This window comes from Athene noctua, chromosome 3 (genome assembly GCF_965140245.1).
Source record: "Athene noctua chromosome 3, bAthNoc1.hap1.1, whole genome shotgun sequence".
Lineage (NCBI taxonomy): Eukaryota > Metazoa > Chordata > Aves > Strigiformes > Strigidae > Athene > Athene noctua.
In genome coordinates, this window is record NC_134039.1 from 72,405,368 (window position 1) to 72,421,071 (window position 15,704).

The window sequence follows — 15,704 nt, forward strand, 5'->3', positions numbered from 1 at the left end:
ATCTCTTGTACTCATGAACTGAGTCAGAACTGAAAACAATTTAAAAAAAACCCAAACCACAACAGATTAATGCCCCATATTTAGAGAACAAGGAGATACAACTCAGAGTAGGAAAAGTTTCTAAAGTCACTCTGTCTCACAGCTAAGACTAGAACGAGATTTAAACTTCATTATTCTCACTCACAAATGCAGCTAGTTCAGTTTACAAACTGTTCAGTATGAATCATCAGTGTGAATGTAACATACCAGAACACAGTGAAGAACCTCACAGTTGTGAAGGCACCATTACTATATAAAGATGATTTAACAATTGCTAAGAATTGTTTTCAACACCATAAAATAAAAACCAGGAAATACAACTTGTATAATACTGACTTTCCTTTTGAAATGTAGCCAGGATGAAAATGAATATAAACCTTGCACATTTCTCTGCTATATCAGACCCTGTAGTATCATATATATGAACAGGAAAAGTTCAGACTTATTTCCCATACATTCAGTACTACATTGCAACTGCAATCTGCTGTGCTCCTCCACTTTCCCAGGCTTGATGGTACCTTCTGATGCGAACCTGTGCATTTTTGTCAGTGACATGGCAACACACAGAGAGGAACACAAAATTAGACACAAGTTTTACAGAGCAGAACACTTCTTAAGAAGAGAGAGGTGTGTTCAGACTCGATCCAGAGAGAAAGCGTATCCACAAACGTGCTTTTGAGAACACTTGACTTCACATAATACAGAAGACTTGCTATGTGTGTAAATGGAATGAACGTGAGTTGTTCCCACTTTACATTTTAACAAATAGAATTTGACACTCCTTTGAGAGCATTAAGTGAAAAGAAGTGAAAACTCCATCCAGTAAGGTTTTCTAAGTCTCCTGGATGAGATTTTTTAAAAATAATTCACATTTTTTTTCTTTTTTAAAAGGCAAGGAAAATATCACTTAACACATGTAGGTTACCAATCTTTATGTTAAGTCTTTAAAAAAAACCCACCAAACACAAAGTGCACACTCGCACAATTAGCCTGCTTGTTGTAAAGTATGCATGGTTGCAGGCAATCCTTTAAGCAAAGCTATAGATGGAATTAAAGATAAGGTGTAAGGAAACAGCATCTAAACCATGGATGTTTTCAGGCCATCTGCTGACGTCCTTTCATTCATTCCACTGTGAACACAAAACATCATAAAACCCCTTCTCATTTCCTTATGTGACATTATTACAATGGCTGACAAATTTACATGTTGTCAAAATTCTCTTCAAAGCTTGAGATCTGTTTGACAGTGCCTCAAGAGGGAGATTGCTGCCACAGACAGGGATCTTTATTCAAAATAAACATAATTAATTCAATTCAAATGTTTGTCTTTACAGGAAGACGTAAACAGGAATCAAAAGAATTCAGAACTACATCTCACCATTTCTAAGATTGTCAATTATACAATTAAATACAATATATGGCATTTCTGAACTTCACACTGAAACTACCGGGTATTGTGCAAAAAAACCCCCAAACAACCCAACCAACAAACTGACCAAAAAACCACCAAACTCAAAGCACGCCCAAAAGCCCATAAACAAATTAAAAAGATCATTAACATAAGGTTTTGATCAACACAGATATTTTTTAACTTTGTAAATATGAAAGCATCAACAGTACATATGACATGCTTAAGACTTAATAAATTAAAAAACGGGTTTACGTCTTCCTTTACAAGCAAGACATTGAAGTTTGACCCAAGCCTAAGTCTGCCTACATAAGATGAGTTTTCAGTAAGTCCTCTGTCACAAAGACTTTTGATCCATGGTCACTAAACAATTCAAGGGATCCCACTGACTTTTTGGGTAATATGTCATTGTCTATATGACACATTACCTCAAATATAAACAGAAAAAAATTCTCAGTCTCTACAACGACATACATTTACCTTTTGTGCTTTTTGATAGATCAAAGGCTTCTGTTTTTCCTAAACCAATTCAACTGCCTCAGCATTTTCAGAGGACTTAAATTCAAGAATAGCATTGGACCCGGAATTAAGCTCAAACCCTTCATCTGCTTCACAACAGACTGGGTAACACATAACAGAAGTATGCATCCTGACATACTTCTAAAAACTAGCATGATGGCAAGACTTGTCTTATTTCCTCATCACCTGCAACTGACAGGTAATAGCTGACTTCAGAAAGTCTTATTTTCCAAAACAGAGTGTGCAAGTGAAGTTGATGTATCTCCCTGCACAAAAGCCTGTCACATGGTGTCTTCATAAACCCGCACGTGTTACCTTCTCGGCCTAAATAAAATAAAGCTGGTACCTAAAACAACCAGTTTAGTCTGTTTAAACAGGTACATAGGACATAAGTTTGGCTTTGCAGAGTCAAAGTATATTAATCAGACATGCAGATTTCCTCACAGATTAAGTTTTATAGTGTAATTTATATGTGCCTGAGCCTACCTCCTACCAAGTAATTTAACAGTGATGAAAGGGGATCCTTAAAAGTTGCTCATATGTTTATTGTAAGTTACTGAAAAAAAATAATGCTGGCAGAGTAATTTTTGCCTTCATATACACTGAAACAGTAAATTTTCAGCCAACCCTGTACTATAACACACTATCACAATTAGCCTCTTTTTCTTTGTGTGTTTCATTTAAAATGACCAAAGAACTCTTAGAAAGAAGCATATTACAGCTAAGAAGAGTTTTAATCAGTTGACACTTATTGGCCATTTGTATACTCTAGAATTTATTGGCACATTTCTAAAGCAGTACTTATTTGAAAGGTAGTTGTCCTGGTTTCAGTCAGGATAAAGTTAATTTTCTCTTGAGCTGGGAGGGGGCACAGCTGAAACCAGGACAGCAGTCTATAAGATTTGCCCATGGTCACAAGGAAATCAATGGCAGTCAAGGACAGAAAGTAAAGTGCCCTTGCTCAGATAATTAAAAGTATACAGTTTATACATACAATTATAAAAATTAGAACGTTATACTCCCAAAGCTCTTTCATCAGTTTAACACTTACGAGAGAGGAAAAAAGGCTTACAAAATAAACAGTAACACTGAGGCTTTAAGATGGTTCAGATTATTCAAGAAGTGTAGAAAATTACAAGCCTTAGCAAAAACCCAAAGTCTTTCTCCATCTAAAAGCATCACTGCTAGAAATATGGCATTTTGAAAAAACAAAGGTTCAGCAGTAACATTGACTAGAAATGCAAAGATAAGCACTCCAAACAGAGTACTGTCTTATTGTCTGCTACCAGCTGTACTAAAGAACATTCTCATTTTATATTTAATACATTTCTCTTTAAAAGTATGCTTATAAAACATAAATTTTGGGCCAAAACAGACCTGAGGGCCTGTTTATATTGCTGTTTTGAAAAACACAAAACATCTAACTATTGTCTGTTCAATTAAATCTGTATCACAAAATCAAAACAGATAAAAGGATGTGTAGCTTTTTATTTAATTTTATCTACATACGGGATTTCAGATCACTTCTTTCAGGTTATCCAAATGGGAAGTTTTCCTACTGTACATATTATATAAAGTGACAGAGGCAAACATCATTTCCCTACCTAAAATAATCTGCTTCTCACAGACGTGGTAAGCCAATTCACAGTCACTTCCACACAAACACAGCCATAGGTAAACACAATAGTTTGAATTCAACTCCAGTGAGTAGTGTACATGTAAACAGAACCTTCCGAATCAAAACTAGCTTTAAAGCAAACAAATCCAAACCCCAAATCCCCAAAAGCCAGACAAAACAACAACCCACCAAAACCCATAATACGTTATTACATGGTTTCATGCCATGCCCAAAGCTGTATTTCTGATAAATTTTTCTTGCTGCATAAGTTTAAAGAAAAAAAGAAAAAACTGAAATGCAATATTCTGCATGTCTGACTTCTAGTGCCATTAATTCACCATAGTCTGAATTTGTTATAAGTAATGGTAACTATTAGTAGGAGAGATATTTAAGTTCCCTTAATATTTCATTACACTGCCCACTGCCCATTTGGAAAGTAGTAGTGCCAAAATGGTGTCCTGGAACTATGTCTGTGTTAACTTCATAGAAAAACCCACCACTTTTACAACCATAATTCAATTTAATTATTGTACACAGGTTAACAAAAATGTATCACAAGTGAAACTAAACACTGGATTTAACAAAAACAATATTCAGAATGATACAACACGTGTCATTTTCTCCAGGAAATAATATTACAAGTGTTCATCTTAGGACAATTTAGCCACACTAGAGACAGAAGTTCTGTTAAAATGCAACCGTGGGCTACTAAGCCACTTATTTTAGCACTACAGAATATTTGAAGTCAGAGTCCTACAGCCAAGGCTTAAAAATTATTTAAGATTCAAACCCCAAAATGTCTTACAGTCAAAATGACAGTATTTAAAAAACATAACCACAACAAAATAACCCCAGCACAATTAATTAAAAGGCTGTTGTATATAGTTTATCCTCTTCATAGCACACTCTATTCATATAATTGCTCGCATCACTGGTAATAGGGTCTGTATCTGGCTTGATCGGGGTGGTGTGGTCCAGGAAGTGGGGCCTGAGCAGGAGGCCCCTGCATCCTTGGAGGAGGCGGTGGCCCCCTTGGAGCGGGCCATATCCCTGGACTCATTCCCCCGGGCTGTGTGAAAGGGGGACTAAGAGTTCCTTGATCTTCACTAAACTGTGGCAAAGAGTTAGGATTATAGTGATGGGGAGGGGGTGCATTTACGTTTACAGGGGGGCCTCCATGCTGAGGAGGGGGAGGTCCTGGAGGAGGATGATTCATATATGGTGGCATCTGGGCAATTATATGTCCAGGTGGCGGGGTTATTGGAGGAGGAGCAGAGGTCATTGGTGGTGGAGGAGCTTGGCTATATACCATGTGAGGAGTACCTGCTGCCTGGGGAGGATGCTGCAGCGGATGGCTTATTGGTGGAGGTGGTGGTGGGGGTGGTGCATAATGTTGCTGTGGAGGCATAATATGATGAGGGTGCGATACCACTGGTTGCCCCTGGTATTCAGGATGATGATGAGCAGGTGCAGGGGCTGGTGGAGGTGGTTCTCGAGCACCTGAATTCGAATCATCCTGAATAGGGACGGTTATTAAGTTGCTGTGTTTTCTCGTTGAAATGCGAAAGGTGTCCTGACTGACCGGGCGAGGTGGCGGCGGAGCCATTGACATCTCCGCAGGAGGCGCACGGATGTCTTCGTGTGGCTGGTTATAATGCTCATGTGGCACATGCTGTAAAGGGGGCGGTGGCATCATGATGTGCTGCTTTGGCGGAATGTGGCTCATATGATGTTTCTCAGGTGGCATTATGAAACGCTCGGGAATTTCAGCAGGCGGGGGGGCAATAGGAGGATGTACAGGTTCAATTGGAGGACGAGTAACAGGCTTTCCAGCTCTCATATGACGGTGGTTGATGTGAGCTTGTAAGTCCCTCTGTGACAGGTAAGTTCTCTTGCACCCTTGAACAATGCTACACATGAAGAGAGACCCTCGTACACACTGCTCAATTCGCTGCACAGGCTCATTACAGCTAAAGCAGAAGAGAATATTGGTTTATTGACATCACAGAGAGCTCAACCTGAATTTTTTTTTTTTTTTTGTTAAAAGTCAATCAGTTTACTGTAATTACCCAGATTAGAACTGACGATTTTTTCCCCACTGCAGCAATGAAAGAAACATTTCATTGATTTTTAAGTTTATCTAGTTTTTATGTCTCCAAGCACAACTATGAAAACACATACAAATTTCATGAGGTGGAAATTCATAAATAGCAACACTCCCTCTCACAAATTCCTTCTGCACATTAAGACTTAACAAAGTCACTCTCACTAAGTAAATTAAACTGCCGTTTATTCCTTTTCATATTAGGGTAGTAGCAGGTTATCTACCCATACTTAGACAGCAAAGTAAACACTGATCTCTTACAATCCCAAAATACGTGATACAAAACTATAATCAAGTGGTGTAGTAGAGAGTACTCTACTGCCTCTGCTAAATGCATATAAATAAGAACCATGTTACTACAGTATCTGAAATAAGATATTTAAGTTTCCTACATTTCCTTTAATAACAAATCTTGAGATAACTTACCCTGGACACATCTTGTCTCCCTTTTTCTCATGTAGAATAGCACAGTCATAGCAGAAAACATGCTTGCAAGGTATCTAGAGACAAAAACCGGCTCTGTTAAGACATCATATATAAATATCTGTCACCTTGCAGAATACAGTTCCTCCCTCCAGCACACAATTTCTAAATACAAAAGTAACTAAATTACCTGTGAGGTGAACAGGTATAGTGGTAGTCAGCAGTTTACAGCATCTTTGCATAGAAACTTTCTAAAACAGTTTGCGTTGAGTTTGCGGTTTTTTGGGTAGGTTTGTTTAGGTTTTTTATGTGTTGACAAAAACATGCAGGCAAAAGTTTTAAGTCTTGCAATAATACCAACACTGAACATTCACAAAAGCTGCATATGAAACCTTACACTTGTTTTGCTTGCAAGGAAGGAAAATTTTAAAAGCATTAACTGTCATTAAGTCACATCCTGAAGCCTGTTACATCACACTTAGAAATCTAGTCTCAGGGATTTAGTTACACTAATTTTAAAGAGACATAAAAGCGAACAGTGTTTTCTAATGTCATTGCAAGTCTTCAACTGAGATAAAGAGCTTATTTTTAAAGCTGAGTGGTGTAAAGTCAAACCCCCACTGAACTTGAAGGGGTATTTTGTGGGTGACAAGTGTTCTGATTTTTTGTTTTACCGTTTTCAAGCTTACTTTATTAAATCAGGGGGTAAAGTGAAATCAGACAGATGGAACAAGAACACTTCAGCAGTGAGGGCCCCTGGTTCCATCCCAATATCCTTCTGCTGTTTATTCAGAGGCCCACTCAAACCAGTAGCCTCTAGAGACCTCACAGAGACAGTAAAAACTGATTTTACCTAAAGGGAAACCATGACTGCATCTTCCAATGATGATTTCACTCACCATGCGTCCGTACATTTTGATGGGCAATCCACACTTATCACAGAAATGGACTGGCGTATCATCTTTTTCCCCCAGCAAGTTTATCTGAAAGGACAGAGAAAGGGGTAGGAGAACAAAACCCAACATCAATGAAGGTTTTAATTTCAGATATCACCAACTCACCCATTATTTCTGAATTAGCTGAGAAAGAAGCAAGAACACCACACAAGTGTGAGAAAGCAAACAATGTATTTTCAGTCAAAAATAATGGAAACACTTTTATTTAAGAGGGTATCTACCAGAACTACATACAATTTGGTATGATTCACAAAGATTCACTACTTTCCATCCACGACTTTACCTTATAGTCCCAAAAAATGGGTCCAGGGAATCTCCTTTGATTGCCAAACATTTCACCTCCTTTGCATTCATATCGCTCCTCTTTGTTATAATCAAATTCTTCTGTGGGAAGAAGAAAGAGAAGAAAGACACAAGCCAACCATAACGCTTTCCTAATTGACACCAGCTGCTATTAAGAGCATGTGTCATTCTATACTGAAATCATCAAGAAATGCCACAGCACTTCCAACCTGCTAGGCCCACCTACAGAAAGGTACAGTCAAATTAATAAGACAGCCTGTTTTGGGAACGTGCACCATTTTTAATCCTTACAGTGCAGCAGTACCTGGAAATTTGAAACTTGTTCTGCACTTGGACAGATCCTTGAACTCTAAGTCTCCAAGACTGAATAAAGTCTTGAACAATACTGCAGAATAATATGCTTCCTTACTACAGGGCTAGTATTGATATTAATTTACCTTCATCACCAGCTTGTGTTTTTGAAGGCATCCTGTTCATATTTCTTGGAGTTCGAGGTGCAGGTTTGGTTTTATTGGTCTGTTTTGAGATAAGCTTTATAGGGATTCTTCTACGAACATCAAGACCACCCAATGTTCCTGAACTATTTGTTCCTTGCAAATCATTGTCTATGAAAACAAAAAAAAGTTTATGTAATTTTTCAGTTATCTAACAGTTTCTGAAGAGGCTAAATATTAACAGTTTTAAGAAAATTTTTAAAGCTCGTTTAAGACTCGTACAACATATCAAAAGTTTAATCACTAGAAAATAAGTATCTTCACATACAATTTCTTCTAGTAGTCAAGTCACAAAACTGTATTGGGAACAACCATGACTTTAGAAAATCTAGTTCTAAAAATAAAGCTATTTTAAAAGTTAGCTAGTCTCATTTCTCCACAACAGGAAAAAAAAACCATTAATTGTATAGCTCCTCTCACAGCATGAATAGCACTGGAGTCAGTTCTTTGTACAACCTTGACAACATAGAATTTCTTATGAGAAAAGATAATTTTTACAGTTCATGTAAATTGTTTTTTGAAGTGTAAGGAAACTAGTTTCTATATTAACTAAGCATCCTGACCTATCACTTAGAAGTTTAGCATAAAGTATCACAAAAATATTGATACTTAAGAGTACAAAGTAGTGTCCTTACTAAACCAAAAATTATTTTTCCTCACTACATATAGAATTCTCTTTAACCAGATTTAAATCTGAGTGGCAGGCCAAAGAAAGCAAGAAACAGCCTAACACATCCATCAGTAGATACAGGCTGCAAGAAATTATCTAGAGGGGGTATTGCAACAAGCAACACCAATGACGGGAGTACAACTCCCTCAACTTCCAGCGAGTCTACCTTAAACCACCACACAGCATCTGAATCATACAAAAATAATTACATCCTTCACAAATCTACCCATCTCACTTTCATTTTTATTAAAAATGCCATTTTGACAGGTGTTTCAAAGTGGGACATGCTCAGCCTCGAAGGGGTGTGCCACAAGCTGTTACGGTGTGAGCCCTGCCATTCCCCTTGGTATGGCACTGCAGCCTGGCACGATCCCTGAGGCCCTGAAGGATTACAGCATGGTAGCATCTGGACACAGAAATTAGGGATTCATTAGTGTAGCTCTGCACAATGCCTCACAAACTGCTGACCCTCAAACTCTATAACCACCCCACACAATACAACAAGTAGGAGGAAAAACAAGAACAAAAAACGATAAGAGAGATTGCTCTAAATTATTCAGCAGCTACCAGCAAAACTACAAACTGTGACAGTTTTGTACTGGGACTGTGTCCTGACAATCACTTTACCTCAAAATCAAGAGCCCTCAATTTCCTCTGATCAAATGCATTTATTCCTCTAAGCACTGTGGTTGACACGTTTCACTCTAAAAGGCAATACGTAAAAAGACAAAAACAATAAAGCCTGGTATTACTTTTTATTTGTTGCTTTTGTTTAGGCTGTCCTGTTGACTAAACAGATGACCGAGCAAACACACAAGTATGACATCAGGTCTCCCCAGACTACTAGAATCAGACATATCATGATAAAGGTATCTATTTTCCACTTGTTGGAAAATTTTGTTTTCTACCAGAACACACAAAAATGCAACACCAGAGACACTCTCTGCAGGACCTCAATCCATTTGCAAATAAGGATAAGTAAACCAAATTTAAATAAAGCCCTTGTGTATTATTCAGTTCATTGAACTGCCAATAAAACCCAATTAAGTTCCTGATGCTTTTTTTCCAGAATATTTACCTGAGTTAGCCGCTCAACTAATCCAAACTAGCAAACTTATTAGTCATTCATGTTTCACAGAAGGATAACAAATTACAGTCTGTGTAAGCAGAACTAGCAGGATTTAAGTCCAGAAAAAAACCAGGAAAAAACATACCAAATTTATAAAGAGTACTTAGAGAAGCTCTAATTAGAGGTGATTACATCCTCCTGAATTGTTACGTTCATCAACTTTTCTTAAGCTTTATTTTTGCATTTCAAGTTTTTTTGTTCATAAATATAGATCAAATACAAATCCTTATACACATAAATTTACAATGTAATTTTTGCTAAGGGTAAGAAAAAAAAAAAAAAACAAAAAAAAAACCCCTAGCAAAAGCCCCACGTTTACTCATCTATTCATCAGACCACGCCAGCACGCTAAACTAGCAAAGTATCAAAGCTACAAAGCCAAATATATGCGCACGAAAGTTTCCTCTCCAGAGCACAACTACGGAACCAGAAAACACATCATCGGCACTCCTCGGGAAACGCTGCGGGCAAACGGGCGCCACCTCCGAAACGCTACAGGCTGCATCCACCTGCTGCAGGCCGACGGGCTCCGGACGCACCGGCCTACTTCGGGCAAGGCCGCCCGCCCGCCCCGGCGCGGCCCGGGAGCGCGCGCCCGCCGCCGGCAGCGGCCGCGCCGGACGCTGTGTGCAGCCCCTCCGCGCTCCACAGGCCGCCCCGGGCCGGGAGACGGGTCTCGGGCCGAGAGAGGGGCCTCCAGCCGCGGCAACCGAGCCCCCCCGCGGGGCGGGGGCCGGGGCCGAGCGCCGCCGAGGCCGGGGGAACGGGGGGCGGGGCCGCCGCACGCGACCGTTGGAGGGCGCACGGCGGCCGAGGGGGGGCGGGGCGGGGAGCGGCGGCCGGCGAGCCCGGCGCCGCGGGGAGAGACCAGGCCCCGCCAACGGGCCGCGGGAACCGCGGCGAACACGGGCCCCGCCGGCATTACCGGGCGCCGGGCCGCATCTCGCTGCCGCCCTGGCACCGCCCCGCACCCAGCGACCCCGCGCGCGGCCTCTCCCCGCCCGGCGGCGCGGAGCGGGCCCAGGCGGGGACGGGTATAAATGGGTCCCCCGGCCTCTCCCCTCCTCACCATTGTGGTCCATGATTCGGCGCGGGGCGCTGTGGGAGCGGAAGGGCGCGGCCGGAAGCGGAAGCCGCCAGGAAACGGGAGGGGGGCGTGAAAAAGCGCGCAGTGGGGGAAGCGTTAGCCGCACCGCCCTCACCGCGCTCCTGCGGAGCGGCCGCGCTGCGGGGGCATGGCGGAGCCCGCGGGGGCGCTCGGCGGAGCGGCGCGAGCGGCGCGAGCGGCGCCAGGCCCCGGCCGGGCCCCCGCTCCCGACAGGCTGCGCGACGAACGCGGGGAGGAAGGCGCGGCCGTTCCGCTGCGCCTGCCGGGATGGCGGCCGGCACTCCGCTGCCCCCTGGGGGGTGTAGTGCCGCCCGCCCCACGCCGCAGCCGGGAGGTGTCCGCGGATATGGCGGCGGCGGGGGGTTGGGAGCCGCGGGGTGACCGGGCCTGCGCGGGGGAGGTGCGGAGCCGCTGTACGCTCCGGGAGCGCTGTGTGACCCCCTCGGGGCCCGCCTCGGCCTCTGGGGGCTCTTGCCCCACTGGCAGCCGCTTCCAGCTGCCATGGGGGGAATTCACACGCGCTCCTGCCTGCGTGGCTGGGGCGGTGCAGGCTTCGGAAGGCCTTAGAGCCGCAGCAGGGAAGAGTAGCTGGAAATAGGAGACAAGACCCAGTGGCTTCCTGGAGAAGGGTAAAATCAAAAGTGAGAGGGATCTTTCTGTTCAGGAGCCATGACAGCGGTGCCAGCGTGCTCAGTGGGAGGGTGTTTTATATGGTGTGGGCTTCCAAGAAGCTGGACAAATAAAAAACCACGTTTGGCTCTGTCAGCTGCTAATGGTCAGACTTGTTTTACCATGGAAATGGAAGATTCCTGACAGTCGAGGCTATAGAAGTACCAATGACTTGCTGGAATGCTGGACCTCCAGTACGCTCTAAAGCTTCACAGCACTAGACCTAAAGAGACTACATTGTGTCATTTCCATAAACTTAACAATTTGTAAATCCTATGTAAATGAGTGGGATACTGTATAACATGCTTCTATAGCACTGAAAAAAAGGTATGTAAATACAATTAAATCATAGGTTATAGGGTAGAAAGTGGCCTCAAGCAGTCCTTCCACAGCCCTAAGGTAGGGGCAACTGTACTTCAGACATAGTCTCAAAGCCAGTAGGATTGGGGTCTTGTGTCTCTACAACATCTGTTGCAGATGAAAATATCAACACAGTAATGATTTAGCAGCAAATCATGATTTATTAATAACTAGTAGCACTTAATCTTTAACCAATATAAAGATTACAAAACAGTAAAATATGTTAAAATAGTGACTTAACTACAGATTTGAAGATGACACGATTCACACTAACTTACTATATGGTACCTTAAATCTATAGATACCTACATGCACATTCACAAACACAAGTGTACAAACACACAGACAGACAAAAGTATTTGGATCCAGTGGAATAAGAATGTCCCCACACTTGTGAAAATAACTGTGTATACCCAAACACATTGGTAAGCTGAGAGAGAGCGAGGGAAAGAGGAGCTAGGTCAAAATTTCCCTCCTCTTGAGTTTAGAGGAAATACAGCGCATTGGCGTTCCCCAGCGGGTGATGATGGAGACTTGAGCGGGCTGACTTGGCCCTGGGCTCGCGCTGGCTCTAGCGGTGGGCGGTACCTTAAGGGTTTTGGTAGCCAAGATGTTCCCAGCTCAAGGGAGATGCTGGTCACAGCCCGCTGTGGTCCAGGAGAGCTCAGAGGGTCTCACCTGGGCTCACTGGTTATAGGGTCCAAGATAACTGACTTTTGTCAGGTACTTTTCACTCTGGCTCAGCTCGAACAATGAAGTGTTCTGGTGTCTTCTGTGTTCCCTCAACCACCTCAGCACTCAGCTGACTGCCATTAGCAGTACTTAACTCCTCAGGCTGGTATGTGGCCCAGGAGGGCATTGGAATCACATCAAGCGCCAAGGGGCCCAGCAATGAGGGCAAGGGAGAAGAATTGTACTGCCACAATCCACCCCATGACTAAAGTAAATTTATCTTGTCCCTAGAGTGGCAGTGTGGTTGCCTCCTGTCTCTATGCCTATAAACAGAGAATGCCATAATCCAATTATAATTTCAGGGTATTTTGTGTTTGAGTATCTTCTATTAGTTAAAAAAGAAAAAATGCAGTATTTGGGGGAAGTATACATATGTGGGAAGTTCTGCAACTGCTTAATCTCTTTAACCATCCTCCAGACCTTAATATACAATACTATTATAAGCAGTAAACATATAAAAGTTAGGAAAATCATGACCAAATGGAATTAAAAGTCCTGTTGCTGACCATCCAAAGATGACTCTTGTTAACACTTGATGTATTTCTTTTATATCATGCTGAACTGTGATAAGAGTCTTTTGTCTGGTTTCTCATGCTTATTGTAGAAGGTGGATTAAATCAGGGTTTTGGAGGAGTTGCTTGATTATGGTTAGTTTCATCCCGATAGGTCTAGGTTGTAACTCACAATATAGCATGTAAACAAAAGATGTCATCATAGGTAGTTCTTGGCACAGAGAAATTAAAATCACAACCAACAATCACAGAAAAGTTACACACACATAGATTGAACTGATTGGTTATGTTATAGACAAAATAATCTACTAATAAAGAATCATATAATTTTCACATGCAGTCCTTTTCCAACATATAGGACTATGGTTTCAGGGGTTTTGTTTGGGTGGATTTCAAAGTGCAAATGTTTCATTCAGCATCAAGACAAATGTCTTGAGCTTCAGGAGTATTACTTTCACAGATGAAGCTTCATTGTTCTCACACAGTACATGCATTTACATCAGTTGTTTTCTACTTTTCCTCCTCTTGGTGGGCCCACACTCTATGCTGTAAGGGATAGAGTATGGTTCCATTGTGATTCAGTCCTAACTCAATGATTGGGTATATATTGTACGCTGAAGCACTGCATATTATGAGGACAAAGAGAATAATCTTAGCACTTTCTGAGTGGTGAGTGAAGTTGACCAATTGCCACCACGATTGAAATTCTCTTTCAGATTCTGAGGTATTATCCCAGATCAATTTATGGATCTCAGTGGGTAGCATTCCTCCTTCTCCTTCTCTAGTAATGGCTGCTGCTATAGACTGTGTCCACAATTGCACTTGGATACAACTCAAGGCAAGAGAAGTATTACCTTGGGTTGCTCCAAGCTTTTACAATTGATGATCATTTTCTTTAATTCATTCCCAATGAGGTAAAATGTCTGATAGGAGCCACCAACTTGCTCCTAAGGCCAATAAAGATGATTTTAGTGGGTGTTCCAATTTGGTCAGGTCATTGGTAGTAGCAGTTAGTCTGTTCGTTAGAACTTCAACATCTATGCTATTTAGTATTCCTAATGCTGTTCCCAGTAACCCAGTGGCATCCTGTCATGCATGCTGGGATTGCCTTAAAGATCATTCATGTAACCATGCTAACCAGCCAATGTGAGCAACTCCCAAAAAGGCAGAACAGTCTGCTCTAATTGCTAACACATCAATGCGTAGTGCTAGCCCCACCCTTTTTAGAGACCAACTAGGGTTAAAGAGAACTTGTTGTTGTCCTCTATTTTTAATTATGTAAGGGTCTGTGTTACAAATGTGAGGAGACAGTTTAATACGGGGTCAAGTCGGTAAAGATGGCTGTTGAATTTCAATTTTGAACTGGAGAGCCAAGCTGGAATGAGATTTGGAGTCTGCCCAAATATGTATTATGAGTGCTGAGTGGGATATAGTAAAATTATATCAACGTTCATGTCCAGAAGGACAGGTATGTGTGTTATCAGGGTCATGTCCATGTTCTACTCCAGTATAGTCTACAATAGTATGTGAACCTGTAGTACACTTAGTGTGGTTTTCAGTTCAGCATCCTATTGAAATAATGTCTCCACTTGTCCCTTTTAGAGATGGAATTTGCTAATCTTTGTCTTCATCACTATAGCCTTTATGAGTGTGGATCCATGGCCATCCTACTGTGTACAAGTTCCACATATTGCATGTACCAATTGTAAAATCAAATAGTGGTTCTGTGTTTCTACAGCCTCAAATGCAAAATGCAATTATAGTTTTGATAAAGGTAAAATTATACCAACAATCTAAATTTGGTTCTGTTATTTTATAGCAACCATTGTTGTTCTTTGGTTTAGTAAAATCAGCATAAAATATTTTAATTTTCATTGGCCTATGATAAGTAGATCCACTGATCACTCGGCACCCAATTTGTATTCTCTCTTCTGTCATGGCTTGGAGTCAAGTAATTCGCTGAGAGTGTCCCAACTCCATTCAATTTTTGTGTATATTTCATTTCCATGAAAAGCTAAAGTAGATTTAGATGTAGCTTGTTTTGTGGTGTTCCAGTATTTCCAGTGGATCTTAGTAATGCAAGGTCCCAAAAATTTGATGTTTGGGCCAATTTGACTATACTTACTCTCACAAGCAGGAGAAGAGAGAGAAAGTAAGGATGTATAGCCATCGTTGTTGTAGCCATTGATGTACAATCATGAGGAAGAGGAGGAGTAGGCACAATGCTGCAAAGATTCCCACATCAAAGATGAGGACTGTTCTCACAGTGGTACTGGTGGCATCGCTGGGTGTGGTGTTTGTTCCCACGCTGTTGTTGATTGAATTCATTACTTCTGAAAAAGAGAAAGAAGAGACAAACTGTCTCAGTGGGGAAGACTGAACAGGTTACCCCTCATGATGCAGGATAAATTAATCTAGTACTGATTTTATGGTTTATTCCATCATTGTCAATAGCATCCCATGCTAGAAATCCTTGTGGTTTGTCCAGGTGTTTTGCTGATTAAGGATACCAATTAAACTCAGACACCAGAGTGAAAAGAGTAGGCATATTTTACTAGTGATAACCAAATAATGTAACAGAGTAAAACATGCAGTAAGAAAAGGCAGAATAATGCACCTAAAGCAACAGATAGGAAAATACAGGGTAATACATCAAATCA

The 15,704-nt window shown here is 41.6% G+C and overlaps 1 protein-coding gene across 6 annotated transcripts; it reads right to left on the reverse strand.

Annotated features, from left to right (window-relative positions):
• Positions 1-915: 915 nt before the first annotated feature.
• CBLL1 (Cbl proto-oncogene like 1) lies at positions 916-10,865 on the reverse strand. 6 transcript variants are annotated; one of them, XM_074903308.1, is made up of 7 exons: positions 10,058-10,198; positions 9,162-9,238; positions 7,808-7,975; positions 7,351-7,451; positions 7,011-7,094; positions 6,115-6,188; positions 917-5,554 (listed from the first exon to the last, which is right to left on the reverse strand). In XM_074903308.1, exons 3-7 carry the CDS (start codon positions 7,845-7,847, stop codon positions 4,513-4,515), a joined length of 1,341 nt encoding a protein of 446 aa, XP_074759409.1. In that variant the 5' UTR covers positions 7,848-7,975; positions 9,162-9,238; positions 10,058-10,198; the 3' UTR covers positions 917-4,512. The 6 variants fall into 6 exon arrangements, with proteins under 6 accessions (XP_074759407.1, XP_074759409.1, XP_074759411.1 ...); XM_074903310.1 differs by having other exon boundaries at positions 10,173-10,190; XM_074903306.1 differs by lacking the exons at positions 9,162-9,238; positions 10,058-10,198 and adding an exon at positions 10,733-10,865 and having other exon boundaries at positions 916-5,554; positions 7,351-7,448.
• Positions 10,866-15,704: the final 4,839 nt, after the last annotated feature.